The following is a 15,471-nucleotide window of genomic DNA, read 5'->3' as shown; positions in this document are numbered from 1 at the left end:
ACAGCCTTGCATCCGTCATCAGGGGCCAAGTACTAACTGCTGATGGAACTCCGCTTATTGGAGTGAATGTCTCGTTCTTCCATTACCCAGAATATGGATACACTATTACCCGCCAGGATGGAATGTGAGTTACGTTAGTCCCACTGCACTCCCTCTGTTTGAAACATTTTCAGTATAAAAACTGGGCATTCTTATATCTCCCAGTCTGTTTTATTTTCCGTGGACAGATAAAGCAATTTTGATCACTTCTCGGCCTTTTGGCTAAGATCAAGTGATAAAGCAAATTTGGAAAGATGTTAATAAATTGGTAAATCTTAGTAAAAGGCATCTGGGTTGTTCCTCGAATAGTCACTTTAATATTCCTGTAGATTTGCAACTCTGTCCTATATAGGTTGGGAGAAAAGTTGGTTTTCTTTGTAAAGCGGAAGCAGTATGGGATCAGATAATTGATCAAGTCATCTTGTTTTTTCTTAGGTTTGATTTGGTGGCAAATGGTGGGGCCTCTCTGACTTTGGTCTTTGAACGCTCCCCATTCCTCACTCAGTATCATACCGTGTGGATTCCATGGAATGTCTTTTATGTGATGGATACCCTGGTCATGAAGAAGGAAGAGAATGACATTCCCAGCTGTGATCTGAGTGGATTTGTGAGGCCAAATCCCATCATCGTGTCTTCTCCTTTATCTACGTTTTTCAGATCTTCTCCTGAAGACAGCCCCATTATTCCCGAAACACAGGTAGAATGTTCTAGCAGGCAGTACTTTTAAGGAAACTGTTTTCAGATCATGTGGTTTCCAAAGAATCTTTAAAAAGAATACAGAATTCCAGCACTATCCTAAATCATTCCACAGACTGAAACATAGAATGTAGGGCATGTAGGGGTGTGTTTGTGTGTGGGGGGGTGTGTGTGGGTGTACGCGTGCATGAATAGTTAATACTATAGTAGGATATCTAGTTATTTCTTAAAAATGTATTCAAAATACTTTTTTGTTCAGGCTATACTATGTCTGTATATATTTATTTAGTTGTAGCTAACAGCGTAAATTCAACAGCTAATAACATCTTCGTTCATGCACTCGTTCACTGGAAAAAGGTTTTGATACCAATATGCTCCTTATGTCCTGACTGACGTGGTAACGAGTGCCGTTATACGTGGTCATTACTCTCAATGACTTACTGTTTAATTATAATTATAAGTTAAAAAAGTGTTCAGAAAAGATGATTTTTAGCAGCGAATGTTCATTAATTTTCTCAAGACATTTTTATCTGAAAACACTTGGTATTAAGTCTTACGTTCTAACAATTTATGATAAAGCCTGTTCTCCTCAGGGGGGAAAAACTATATAACTTTTCTAAAAATAACCAGACTTTCACTATTCCTTTTATCTTCTGAAATATCTGGAGATTGTCTTCCTTCCTCTTTCTGTCCAATTAGAAAAATCTTGAGGTCTTAAAGATAGGGCATTAGGTACAAGAATACTGGACTTTATTCATAAATGGCTAAGTAAAACTATGTAGTCTTTATTTTTTAAAAAGATTTATCTGTGAGAGAGACACGCTGAGCAGGGGGGAGGGGCGTGAGCACGGAGCTGGACACAGGGCTCCATTGCACCACCCCGAGACCATGACGTGAGCCGAAATCAAGTTGATTGCGTCACCAACTGAGCCACCCAGACACCCCAGAAATATGCCGGCTCTAAAAATACAGCAGCACAGATCAGCTTTGTTCCATTCGCTCTTCAAATATTTATTTGACACCAGGCGTTGTTAGAATGGAGCGAAGCAGTAAGCCGATCAGACCAAAGCTCCTTGGTCTCAAGGAGCTTTGGATCTAATGCGAAGAGAGACAACAAATGTACAAATGTATGTCGGCTTGTGAATACGACTTACTTTTCAAAGATAAAACACGGTCAGCTGATGGAGGTACAATTTTGCAAAGTGTGGTCCAGGAAGGCCTCTTTGATAAGTTGATGTTTCAACAGAAAGATTAAGAAAATGAAAGAATAAATCCCAAAATAGAAGGATATCGCAGTTAGCACTGGGAGCAAGTGCAGAAGCTCCGAGCAAAGGCCATGCTTGGCTTGTTCACAGAATGGCACAGAGGCTGGCGGGTGTGGCTTGAGGGAACGGGTGACACACAAACCACCAATCACTGAAAACCCTGGCCACCTTTTTTTTTTAAGATTTTATTTATTTATTTGAGAGAGAGAGAGGGCATGCACATGCAGGATGGAGGGGCCACGGGGCAGAAGAGAGGGAGAGAATCTCAAGCCGATACTCCTCACTGAGTATGGAGCCCAATGCGAGGCTCGATCCCACAACCACAAAATCATGACTTGAGCCAAAACCAAGAATCAGACCCTTAACCAACTGAGCCACCCAGGCGCCTCTACTGCTTTCCTTCTTAAAAGGACACTGTAGTTGCTACACTAAGAATATTCTATATGGGGCAAAGGAGAAACAAGGAGACCAGGTAGGAGACCGTCTCAGTAACTGGAGAACTGATGATGGATTGGACAAAGGGAGTTGGGGCCGAAGGGGTAAGAAGTGAATGTGTGCTAACGGAGCCCAGGGCAGAGGTTGGGAGTAAAATGTAAACTTGAGGGTCATTAGTGACACAGAAAAATAGAAAGCATAGGAGGAGATCCCCTAGGAAAGGAGTGCAGATAGAGAGCAGAGAAGATGAGCCAAGAAGGTCTTGGATAACAGGTTAAGAACTCTCACAGGCGAATATAATGCGGAAGAGATACCTCAATGATTTACTGCGTAACAGTCAAGCCAGCTTTGAGCCAAAGCTTTTGGAAATTCATTATAACCTTGTGCAATGTAGTACTTCCTCCCCAGGGGCCATCTTGCAGTAGCTCCGAACTTCTTAGCCACTCCTTAAATAGATTTAACCTCAAGGCTCTGTCTGTAGGTGGCAGATTTTTAGCAAACTGAGTCATTGAAACAGGTTTCAAATAGTCAACAGTTCCAGGAATGCATGAAGGGTTTGTTGGGGTTTTTTCCCCCATTCCACCAAATGTCTGCAGACATTTAGTAGAAATTTACTAAGAGCCTAGCATGTATGAGGTACTCTGCTAGGATAAAGAGAATAATAAAGACATGGATTCCCACCATTCTAAATGTGATCCAGATTTGAAGGAAGAGCTCTGCATGTTCAAAAGAGAGGTCTATTCCTAAGGAAGCCAAAAAGAGCATCCCAGAGGAGCTTGGCCTTCAGAGTGGGGAAAGGATATTCCAGATTGAAGACAATGTGAGAGCAACCGCACAGTGGTAAAAACAAATGATAGCGTATTAAAACTGGTGAGCTACTTAAGTATAGGGCATATAAGAGACAGGTTAAGGCTAGATTATGAGTGGCCCCAAAATACCACACAATGGTACTGAATTCTTTACGCAATATGGAACCAGGGGGCCCATGGCCCCTTTTCTGGATTTCTCTAAAGCTAACTGAAGAGGCAAAATGTGTAATTGATAGAAGAAGACAGAGAAAGCAGTGAGCCGACTACTCCTCACTGTATTTCTGTACATATCTGGCACCGAGATGGGGAGGGCCCAACACTCACAATGGTGGTGGAAGTGGAGAAGAGGGAACAGATTAGACTGAGATTTGGAAGGTAGAATTGACAAGATATAGTTTCTTTTTTTTTTTAAGGCCGGATATGTAACTTTATTTATTATAAGATAAAATATTTATTAATTTACTATAAAACAAAACAAAACTAACAAAAGTAAAGAAAATAAGTCTCATATTTTATTACCTTTTTATTTTAATTATAGTGTCTAACTGAATATTTAATGGGGTGAAGAATGGGGCTTACAGATCACACAGCTGGCAAAAATAGGCTTGATGTTTATTTTTCCTCCCTGGCTGGCTGTACTTTTCCCACTAATGCAAAATAACACGGTCAAGTTAAATTACATAGGAGAAACACATGTTTTAATGAACTAAATTACAGATATTTGTTCCATGGAAGTAGCTTAATGATGACAAAGATAATAATCCGTTATTAAAATCAGGGATAACATATGATATTTCGAATTAGAGAAGCAGGTCCTACCAGATCACAGGAAGTACCTATTCAGTTAATGAAAGACTGCCTTACATATAGAAAACCTATCAGATTTATGAGAAAGTATTTTGAAAATAAATTAAGAGGAAATAAATTATATGCCTTAGGGTTCAATCACTTACATTTTCAGAGCCATTTCAAGAGTCACGGAATCCATTTTTCAAGCCAACCCACTGATATTTCACCCCAATGATGGAAGAACAATGAGTTCCATTTACATTATTCACTCTGTAGCCTACAGCCGCACCAAAGTGCTGTCAATCTTAAATGTAATGTTCTCTGTGAGTCTAACGGCTCTAGAAAGTTTCCGTACGGCCGTAAACTATTTGGCTTCAGAGTCTCTGTGGTTGATGTCAGTGCGCATGTTCCATAAGGAAAACCCCACGGTTGTGAGCAGGTGCTATGAGCAGAGCGATGCCTTCTTCATCCATGGGACTGCCTTCCGCCACTCTTGACACCAGCGCTGGTCCCCGGCCACAGTGGTGGTTTGCTCAGCCCATTCTCTGGTGCAGACTGACCACTACAACCTCACTATCCTGGGCCTGACGATAGTCATTGCAATTTGGAGACGACAAATAACCCATCAATCCCAACTGTTCTTTGCAAGAGGAGCTGAATTCTACTGACCACTACATCGCTATGCTAAGATTTTTCTAACAGTCTGAATAATGAATCTTGGTCAGCCAATATGGGGAAGTCTTGAAGAATGTTATTTAATTCTTGGTGGACAGATCGGTGACTTCTTGGTGCAGAGTCTTGAGCCTAGACAGCCTTGTGCTTTGCAAGATCCATAGTGTAGGAAACCTCTGAAGACCTACCATTGTTAGCCAAATAGGAGCTTAGCAGCGGTCATTAGCATCTACACTGTTGGGAAAGACGTTATACGCTACACAAATACATTTTCAAAATAATTAAAATTTTCAAAATAATTAAACATTTCTAAAATGCTTTGGCATAGGTCGATACCAATTTGTTGACGTTCAATGAGCCAGTCGCAGTGATGGGTCAATTGTGGGGTTAAGAGTATGATCTTTTAAAATCTAAAAAGGAGAGCATTCTTAGGCAGGGATTATTTTAACTTTTCACAGTCGAGTTTCAATTCAAGAAGTATACATTGAGGGTCTTGTGTGTGTTCAATAACTCATTAGTTGTTCTCTCCGGGAGAATTTATGCAGCTCTGACCTCTTAGTCCATCCACCATCGTATCAAAAACCAGCAGTGAGTCCGCGCTCAGCATTTAACTAATTATGAGAATATGCGGCTGTCATATCACCTTTCAGCGTGGGTATGGAATTCACTACAATTTAACCCAATGGAATTGGTCTTTTCTGTTCCCACTCCTGTCTTTCTAGGCTGTGACCATTCAGCTGCCAAGGCCACAGACGCAGGTTTAATCCCTAAATGAGCCAGCTGGCGTAGGCCAGAACTTTGGCCCAGACCACATCCCTGCTCTGGGCTAACCATCTTACAAATGTCTGCTCGAATTCTCCAGGATGACAGGGGTGAACGATGGGTTAGTGAGAATCTGCCGTGACTCTGAGCTAATACGTCCGTGCGTGTCAGCTCTGTGTCCTGTATGAGGAGTAGCACTTGAGGTGTGATGAACTCCGAGTGAGTGACAAGAAGCTTTGAGGAGGAGAAAAACTGAGCTGGCAGCAGAGTTATTTTTAATTATGGAATAAAGTAACAGCTCAGATGTGTCTTTGGTGTCCCATTTCAGTTGCTGGGCTCATTTCCTTTAAATCTATGTTAGCTAATGATTCACCTGTGACCCAAGTCTGAAGCTTCTACTTTATGCAAACCTAGGTGCTCCATGAAGAAACGACCATTCCAGGAACAGATTTGAAACTTTCCTACTTGAGCTCCAGAGCGGCGGGATATAAGTCAGTTCTCAAGATCACCATGACCCAGTCCGTCATACCGTTTAATTTAATGAAGGTTCACCTTATGGTGGCTGTGGTAGGGAGACTCTTTCAGAAGTGGTTTCCCGCCTCGCCAAACCTGGCCTATACTTTTATATGGGATAAAACAGACGCCTATAACCAGAAGGTCTATGGTCTGTCGGAAGCTGTTGGTAAGTTCCACATCGATCTATTCTGCGTCAAAAAAAATTGTCTTGAAGTCAGAACTCCCATGAAGTCGACTGTCACCCATGGAAGTCAATGGATAAACAGATAGGAAGACAGTAAGATCGACCTTGGAGAATTATAAGCTGGTTGGTGGAGACCTGCCATGGGAAAAGGGAATGTATTCCCTGTGATGAGGAGAAAATATCCCTTCTTTTCTGGCTGAAATTCTATCTTCGAAAATGTTCTGAATGAGATTCCAATTTTTCCTTACTGTCCCTCCTTCCTTTTTTCACCTTTTGTTTTTTTCTAACCTTATCTCCTTAGCTTTCTTTACCCTTTTTTAAATGTTTTCTGTATCTAATAGTGTTGATTCAACACATAATGATATTCAAAAGGATACAGACAGTATTTGTGCCCAAATATTTCAGCTCTTTTAACTAGGAATCAATTTGGTAGAATGACGTTCTTAAAAACCCATTGTTTACTGAATGATGGGACAACATGATCAGAGATTGGCGTGTTGAAATATATATGGTCTAGCTTCCTGCTCAGGTTGAGACCAGCAAAAACTAATGGATGCTTTTTGTTCTATTAGTTTTTACCAGAGAATATTCTAGATATTTTATTCTGAAATTAATGTATAACTTGGGTTCGACTTAGTTCCTATCAATCAGATAATTGCTGCTTCTCCTTCCACTTTGTTCTAAATCTCAAAACCCATGTTTCATAATAACTCTGAAGCTTTTTATTGGTGACCTGTTCAAAGTAATTTACTGCTAGCGTTATCGTTCAGTCCTGGTAGTAACATGGGAATATGTCGTCATGATCATACTATCTTCTCTGCTGTATTGAACCTGACTTGTCATAAACATTTTGCCCAACTTTTAATACTCTTGGAAACAAAACAGCTCTAATTACTCAGATAGCAAATATAATTTTTAGTTGTTATCATCTGATCGCCACCTGGGGCTGATTTATCAGATCTAATTACTTAACCAGGTGCCCAGTCTGGTCTTCATGTTGTGCTGTGACCCCTTGGGAAAGACATGGTGTGAGGGGAAAAAAATACTAGTTTCCGATCAAATCAATAGAAAAATAATATTTGAAGGTAGTTTCTTAGAAAAACACCTTTTATGTGGTCAGATCTTTTCATATAAAAATAATCTCCACACATAAATGAGTGGAAATAGAGTCTTAAAACACAACTGTGGAAAAAAGCAGTTTTATCAAAATAATAAAATGCATTTCTGCCTGTAGTTGAGAAGATGTACTGTGCTTTGTCTTGATCCCAGTGTCGGTTGGATACGAATACGAGTCATGTCTGGACCTGACTCTGTGGGAAAAGAGGACCGCCATTTTGCAAGGCTATGAATTAGACGCTTCCAACATGGGTGGTTGGACATTAGATAAACATCATGTGTTGGACGTTCAGAATGGTGAGCTCTTGTTTGTAGTTAATATCACTTGCCTTGAATAGATTGTGGCAACATTTTGTCTTCTGCATGCTGTAGGATTAGAATTAGTAGAAAAAATAAAGATAGATTTTTCAAGATTCTACAAGTCTGAGGTGGGAACAACCTAATCTTCTTCATGTGAACTTTGAATCCGTCATAAATTCATCACCAAAGTAGCTCTCCCGCTTGAATTTAAATGACTTTGGTGCTGCCCTGAAAGTACTCTACGTGGTGGTCTTCACACAGATTCACCCAGGGGTGTCTATAGTAAGCCCAGAGTTGATTGAGAGTGCTTTAGGAAGGTTTACCAAACATGGAGGGAGGGGGACTTTTTTTAAAGTAAAGAAAAAAAATCCATGTGACTTTACCAAAATATTTCTGATAGATCTTAACCCTTAAGTAATTAGCCTATTCTGACCAGGTAGACTTTTTTCAGTTCTTCTTAAATTATATGTGAGAAAAAAATTGTTCTCCTGCTCAGATTGGGTTCCATATGCTCTTACTTTGTAATTATTAGGAAAAATAAAGGAATAATCTGAGAAGAAAGCAAGGATTGAGAGGGATTACTCATAGTAAACCTTACACTCTAAAGGAATATCCTCTGACAACACATATTTCATATATCACAGAAGATACAAATTATTTTACAAAACTTGACCGGCGTAATCTCATAAAGAATGTTATTTATATTAAACAAACTTTGTTGTCCTCACTGTGGTTCTGACATTTTGCCCTCATGCCGCCTACACCTAAGTACTTTTCTAGAAAAGCAGAACCTTAAGGTGACTTCCTCTAGCCCCCATCCTAAACCATATCCTGCTAGTACCTCTCTACCCTCCCTTGCCAAATATCCCTTTCCAAAAGGAGATTTCCCAGGCGTGGCAAATTCTCTAGCTTTGACTTCGCAAAGGTTTTTGGAAGGTTCGGAATTTTGAATTGAGCACGTAGTAGAACTAAATGTTTATGAGTGTTGGTCACTTTTTCAGATTAATGTTACTTTGATATCTGTTCTTTTTATTTAAAAAAATAAATTTTGTTGTCAGAGCTGGAGAGGGTGCATTTTCAATTTCCAAACGTAATGAATGTACCGTGGTGTCCAGGCCAGTGCTGGAGAATAGTACTGAGCAAATCGATAGAGAAGAACCCTCCACCCATTTCCTACCTTACAGCAGGGCTGAGCTCTTCCCCCAGTCCAGCTGTATTCTGAACATCGGGTTGCCATTCAGTGAGTGTGCCAGAAGGTTGAGAGCAGAGCCCATAGTTAGAGCCACACTTGGGAAAAGCGAGACTCCTAACCAAGAAGGACGCTCCATATGTTATCCCTAATCATCAGCGGGGTCTGAAGCCGTGCTATTTCCGTCTGTCATGTTGGGAACACCAGGCACAGTCACAGGCTTTCAAAATGCAAAGCCACGTGCCCAATGTGCCCCTGGCTGCTCCTGATTAAATGATGGGGAATGATATTTCACACAATTTGACATATTGCTAGATTCCTTCAGAAGTTCTTTATAAACCAAACCAGGGGAACCTCTCTAGAAACATTTTAGTTATCGTGAGCATATAGGGTCAAGTTCAGAGCCCCAGGATTTCACCAAGAGATTATGAGCTGGTAGGGGGTCAACAGGCAGAGAGCTCCAGAAAACCCATGCCGTAAACCCACATTGTAACAGTGGTGAATTACACTGTTACGATACAGTAACAGAATTCAGGTGGATTTGAGAAATTTATAGATTCTCTCTCCCTCTCTCTCTCTCTCTCACACACACACATCCTCTACCAAAATAATATAATTTGCTTTTATTAAAATATCAGGTCAGCTGTAGAAGCTAGGCTACCCCAAATTCTGTCCTCCACAAAGTGCTATAAATTATAAAATATATGTTGTTTTAAAATGTGAGGTAACCTAATTCAGGGGGTAAACTGCTTATGATTTCAAATTTTATCCAAGAACCGTTTGACAAGGAGGGGCTTCTCAAAGTGACATGTGTCTAATTGAATAAACAAAGTGATTTGTAATCGTGACAAGGGGGATGAGCTATGAAATGTATTAAAGACAAAGAGAAGGCCGAAATGGAGACAGTGACAGGTGTTTGCAGGCCTGGAACGTGGAAGTAAATATTCTAACGTTCGTCTTTGTCTTCCGTCATAATAGAGGAGAATCACGAAGGACCAATTGTTTAAAATAATGACTGAATAAATCAGGCTGAGCAGAACAGTGGGCTGGCTTATGGCATTCTTCACATGAAACTTACAGACCTGGCCCTTCCAGGAAAATAGAGTTCCATAATTGTCAAATAACATAATCACAGAAAGAAGGATCTTAGGTATCATTAATGTATTCTTTGAAGATTCAAGGCAAAAGGCTTTTCACATGTTACGATCCAGCCTTATTTGGCTTATTTTTCCTTAAATTTGATCTTCTTTGGCTTCTTTATGTAAATTTTCTGTGATTATTACATCACTCAAAAAGCATTTCAAAGTAATCATAGAATCCACCTAAAAATGTGCTGAGCTATAAGAGGAACATAATCATTCTGATCTCTTCTTCATTTTAAAATTAGCCCAAAGTGGGAGGAAAAAAAACGCATTCTTGAGTTTCCTGTTTGTACTTTCATGGATTGATTCTTTTAACTGTGTGGCTGCTAAAAAGTATAAGCATTGGCTTGAAGAACTGCTTTGAAATAGAGAACATTCAATAAATATATAATACGTACAACTCCAAAGTCCAAGCAGCAGACGGTTTATACAGATAATAGCCCTCTGCAAAGTGTCATGAAATATGTATGGAACAGTGACAGCTGACCATCCAGGGCACCTCAGGCCAGGATGAAACCATTGATCTGCTCTCTAGATAATAATGGCGAGTGAATAAAATTAGAATCACACTCAAATCCAGTTTCTAACTATGAAAATATTTAATATTCTTCTGGGATTTTTTTTTCTCAGATTTTCATTGAGGACCCTAATGGCACAAACTGACATTGTTTCTTAAATAGGATTGGCACTTGCATGCCGAAAAGCAGAATTCTCCTTAAATAATAAGTTGCCCTACCATAACAGCTCTGCTATGTTTGGAATTTTGAATAACTGTGTGTGTATGCATCTTCGTGTCAGAGAACCAAGAAGAATGTTCTTCTTCTTCTAGTATATAGGGGGTTTGACACTTACTGTCTAAATTTATTTTCTATAAAGTAATTTTAACATTTTCAAAATCAGCGATAGACTCAGAAGGAAGAAATTCATATTGCTGGTGCACATTTTTATTGGTTGGATTAATACATAATAGTATAACATCATTAAGCAATTGGAGAACTTACTATTCCCTGAAGAACATGTAGAATGGTTCTCAAATTTGGTTGCACATTAGGGTCATCTGGAGGTTTGGGGTGTTTTTTTTTTTTTAAAGATTTTATTTATTGGGGCACCTGGGTTGCTCAGACTGTTGGGCGTCTGCCTTCAGCTCAGGTCAGGTTCCCTGGGTCCTGGGATCCAGCCCTATATCAGGCTCCCTACTCAGCGGGAACCTGCTTCTCCCTCTCCCTCTGCTGTTCTCCTTGCTTGTGCTCTCTTGCTCTCTCTGTCAAATAAATAAAATCTTTAAAAAAATTTTTTTCGTTTATTTATTTATTTGCTCTCTCTCGCAGAGAGAGAGAGAGAGCGCGCACACACAAGTGGGGCGGGGCAGAGGAAGCAGGAGCAGCAGACTCCTCACTGAGCAGGGAGCCTGACATGGAGCTTGATCCCAGGACCCTGAGATCATGACCTCAGCCAAAGGAAGACACCCAACTGCCTAAGCCATCCAGGCGCCCTATCTGGAATGTTTTCCTAAAAGTCTGCCCCCAGACCAATTAAATCAGGAATTCCTAGGATGAGATCCAAGCGTCAGTGGAACAGACCCAGTCTGTCCCACCGTGTAGCCAAGTTTGAGAACCACCGATGTCGACAATTTGGGCTTTTAATTTTGCTGACGAGTCCCTTGTTTCTTTCACCAGCCTCCCCTTACATGCATAACAGACAGCATTTTTCATATATATCCTTTGTATTTTGCCAAATGATATTTTACACCGGGTTAAATAAATAGAGTTCTTGTTCTTTCCGAGAGAACTTGAAGTAAGTGTTCCCAGTCTATATCCACAAAGCACTGAATTATAATTACACCTACAGTGAGCATGTTTACTTTTCATCTGTCTACTTTGTATTACAAGAAAAGTGCATTTTGTGTCTTCTAGGCATACTGTACAAGGGCAATGGGGAAAACCAGTTCATCTCCCAGCAGCCTCCGGTTGTCAGTAGCATCATGGGAAATGGCCGAAGGCGCAGCATCTCGTGCCCAAGTTGCAATGGTCAGGCTGATGGTAATAAATTGTTAGCCCCAGTTGCATTAGCTTGCGGGATCGATGGCAGCCTGTATGTAGGGGATTTCAACTATGTTCGGCGAATATTCCCTTCTGGAAATGTAACAAGTGTTTTAGAACTAAGGTATGTCTTTCCTTAATTTGTTTTTGGTTTTGTTTTTTTTTAAGATTTTATTTTTAAGTAATCTCTGCACCCAGCATGGGGCTCGAACTTACAACCCAGAGATCAAGACTTGTGTGGTCCTCCAACTGAGCCAGACAGGCACCCCCTTAACTTAGGATTGTTACCAAAGCTGAGCATGCCGTTATAAGAAAAAGTGTTTAGTCTAATGGACCAATTTATTTATTTAAGTATACCTTCCCAATGTTTAAAATTCTTCTGAAAAGAAGTCAGATTCTTGGTTAAAGTCAGGAAAAGCACAACACGTATATTCTATGCCATAAATGTATAAAGGAGTATAAAGTCACCCAACATAGAAAATGTCTTACTGATTTCAGGGCATTTTCTTTGCTCCAATAGGAGAGAACTATGACTTTTAAACCCCTTTAGTTCTTTAGAATAACTTCTTGATATAGAATGTCACGTGGGTTGAAATTAAGAGATAGAATATTTTCCTACAGTATCAAGACATAATATTAAGACTATAACTTCCCATTAGAATATTGGATCTTCAAGTTGGGTTAACCTATTAGCCATAATGCCAAAAGTTAAAGTTACAAATCGTTGCTTTGACTTGTTCATTTAAGTGTGATTATTAAAATCATCCTATTCTGCAAATTATTTGATAAGCCTTGGCTTACAAAATTCCTTTCCAGTGTTATTTCTGCTTAAGTTGGCAATTTTCCATTCAAATAATTAAAATCTCAGTATGCAACTCATTATATTTTAGAAACTTTTTCTAACTGTGCTTTTTTCCCCCCACCTTTTTTATCTGCTTCCACCAAGAAATAAAGATTTTAGACATAGGTAAGCATCTTGCTAAAAGGTTCCTGTGTCTTTTCAAATGTCCTTTTTACATGTCGATGTGACTCTCTGACATTGTTTTCTAAGAACCTTTCATCATGAGAGAGGAAACTCAGTATCACAGAACATCTAAGGAATGAAAACTGCTTAAATGAACCATTCGTATGTAGCATGTTGCAGTGTAATCTGAAAAGCTATTTTCAAGTTGGTTAATAAAATAAATTTTGTCACAAAAAAATATTATAAGGAACATGTCCATAGAACAAATATATGTCTAAACATCAGTTACTGGCTCACGTAATCTGAGCAGTCTTGAACAGAACCAAATTTGAAGCAGAATAGGAGACTTCAAGGCACATTTAGTTTGACCAGTAATCAGGGCAGATCCTGGTTTATTGGGCCCAAAGCTTGTTCAATTGGGGAGATTCTGTTTAAGAAAAAGAATCTGAAAAATGTTTTACTTTGGCAAATTTTTAAAAACGTAAGATCATGTGATCATGTTCACTGGGACCTCGCTGGGCTTGCAAGGATCCGTACGAAGGAATCCTAATACTTGGGCTTTGTTAACTCCCTGGTAAATTTCATCACTGCGGTCGTTTATATTTTCCCAAGCTGAGAGAGTCACTAGATTTGCGTTTTAAGAAGTAATGTTTTCATGGACAGTATTATGAAGGAAAAGACTTTCTTCAAAGCTTAGGATGAGTACAGTTGAAACAAGTGTGTGAGCTCAGAAGTTTTTCAGATTCTACTTGCAACGTATCCTTAGCTAGAGAAGGTCTGCCTTCAGCTCAGGTCAGGTTCCCTGGGTCCTGGGATCCAGCCCTACATCAGGCTCCCTGCTCAGCGGGAACCTGCTTCCCCCTCTCCCTCTGCTGTTCTCCTTGCTTGTGCTCTCTTGCTCTCTCTGTCAAATAAATAAAATCTTTAAAAAATTTTTCTCATTTATTTATTTATTTGCTTGTGTATAGACTGTTTTGACGGAAAAACTTCCCACGGGGCAACAAAAAAGGAAAAAAAGTAATATAATTTATTTTTTTTAAGATTTTATTTATTTATTTGACAGAGAGAGATCACAAGTAGGCAGAGAGGCAGGCAGAGAGAGAGGAGGAAGCAGGCTCCCTGCCGAGCAGAGAGCCCAATGTGGGGCTCGATCCCAGGATCCTGGGATCATGACCTGAGCCGAAGGCAGAGGCTTAACCCACTCAGCCACCCAGGTGCCCCAAAAAGTAATATATTTTAAAGTAAAGCTCACCCAGTAAGCTAGACTTGTTGCACCTGCTGGATCTCTTTTGGCCAGTAAAGTATCTAATGAAATGATATCAGGTGGAAAAATTAGAAATAGTTTATGTGACATCCTTGAGATGAGCACATCAGCATTACCCACTGGAACAGTGTTGCAGAGATTGACGAGGAGAGAATAAGAGACAAGGTTCCCCCGGAAGATGAGTAGCTGCTGTATATCCGTATGACCGGGCATGGCCCCAGGACCTTTCCCCGAGATGCCCTATTGATCTTATGCTCCATCATGTGCTAAGATTAACAGTAAATTTCTCCAGACTGCTGAGCACACGAAGCTCTGCTATTAGAATCCAGAGCAAAATATCAAAACTTTTCTGGCCTCGCCTTCTTGGTAACTGTGGAGGAAAGAGGGAAGACACACATGTGCGTACACCAACTAAATGTGAAAATGCTGGGGGCAATACGGAAAGAACAATCCAGAAACCAGCCATTACCTGCCAGGCTCCGTGCCGGACATTTTATATACTTTATTGCAGATCCAAACAGTAGTCCTTCGGGGTTCCAGATGAGGTCACTGAAGCTCAAGGAAGCTTTGGGGAGGGGAAGCATTTTCTTCCCCAAGACACATAACTGAGAAGTGGGGAGCAGGGATTTGAACCACTCTGAACAGCGTGTTCATTGCACTACACCGCACAGTTTTTTATGCGTCCAAATGGCTAGGATTCTGTGGGATAATTCCGTGGGTAGATTTATTTCACAATCATGGGATAAATTACTTAGAGCTATAATCTCTCTCCCTGGGGAAAAAAACTACATTGATTAGAGGTTAGAGCTCCATTACTATTAACAATACTTTCTAATACAAGCTCATTATGTACTAACTCTTGGTGTCGGGCAGTGATACTCATTGTGCTCCCTCTCTCATGATCCTCCTTAACCTTTCTCCCCTGTATGTTATCCTGGCTAAGTGTGAGCTCCTGCATTTCCTTTTGCTCCATGCATGTAAAATACACCGTTTGGGTTTTATATTGATATTTATGCTTGTTAAATCAGTGTTGACTGATCACTTCCCATGTACTAGGCAGTTTGACAAATAATAATGTAAGAAAATCCATGCTCTCAGAATCTAGTAGGGGAAACAAGATATATAAGTAACAAACTAAGTAACATTATCAGTATCCTTCTTTGGCACTTTGTTATATCCAGGGCTTATACTGTGAGAGGAATTCTATGGGGGAAAAGATTACTGGGGATGTGGGCGTGGTAAGTGAAAATTCTCTGGAAGGTGATATTTGACCTAGGTCTGAAAATGAAG

General features: G+C 40.0%; 1 protein-coding gene across 4 annotated transcripts in view; it reads left to right on the top strand.

The window, feature by feature from the left end:
• Positions 1–15,471, top strand: part of TENM3 (teneurin transmembrane protein 3) — a 598,389-nt gene that overhangs the window by 539,574 nt on the left and 43,344 nt on the right. For 3 of the 4 annotated variants that reach the window (XM_045997095.1, XM_045997093.1, XM_045997092.1), the window contains 6 exons: positions 5–124; positions 475–736; positions 5,882–6,149; positions 7,437–7,580; positions 11,828–12,077; positions 12,900–12,920. In XM_045997095.1, the coding sequence (XP_045853051.1) occupies positions 5–124; positions 475–736; positions 5,882–6,149; positions 7,437–7,580; positions 11,828–12,077; positions 12,900–12,920 (1,065 nt within the window). The remainder of the gene's footprint in view (positions 1–4; positions 125–474; positions 737–5,881; positions 6,150–7,436; positions 7,581–11,827; positions 12,078–12,899; positions 12,921–15,471) is intronic. The other variant, XM_045997094.1, reaches the window with a different exon arrangement.

This window comes from Meles meles, chromosome 2 (genome assembly GCF_922984935.1).
Source record: "Meles meles chromosome 2, mMelMel3.1 paternal haplotype, whole genome shotgun sequence".
NCBI lineage: Eukaryota > Metazoa > Chordata > Mammalia > Carnivora > Mustelidae > Meles > Meles meles.
This window is presented reverse-complemented; position numbering and strand designations above follow the sequence as displayed.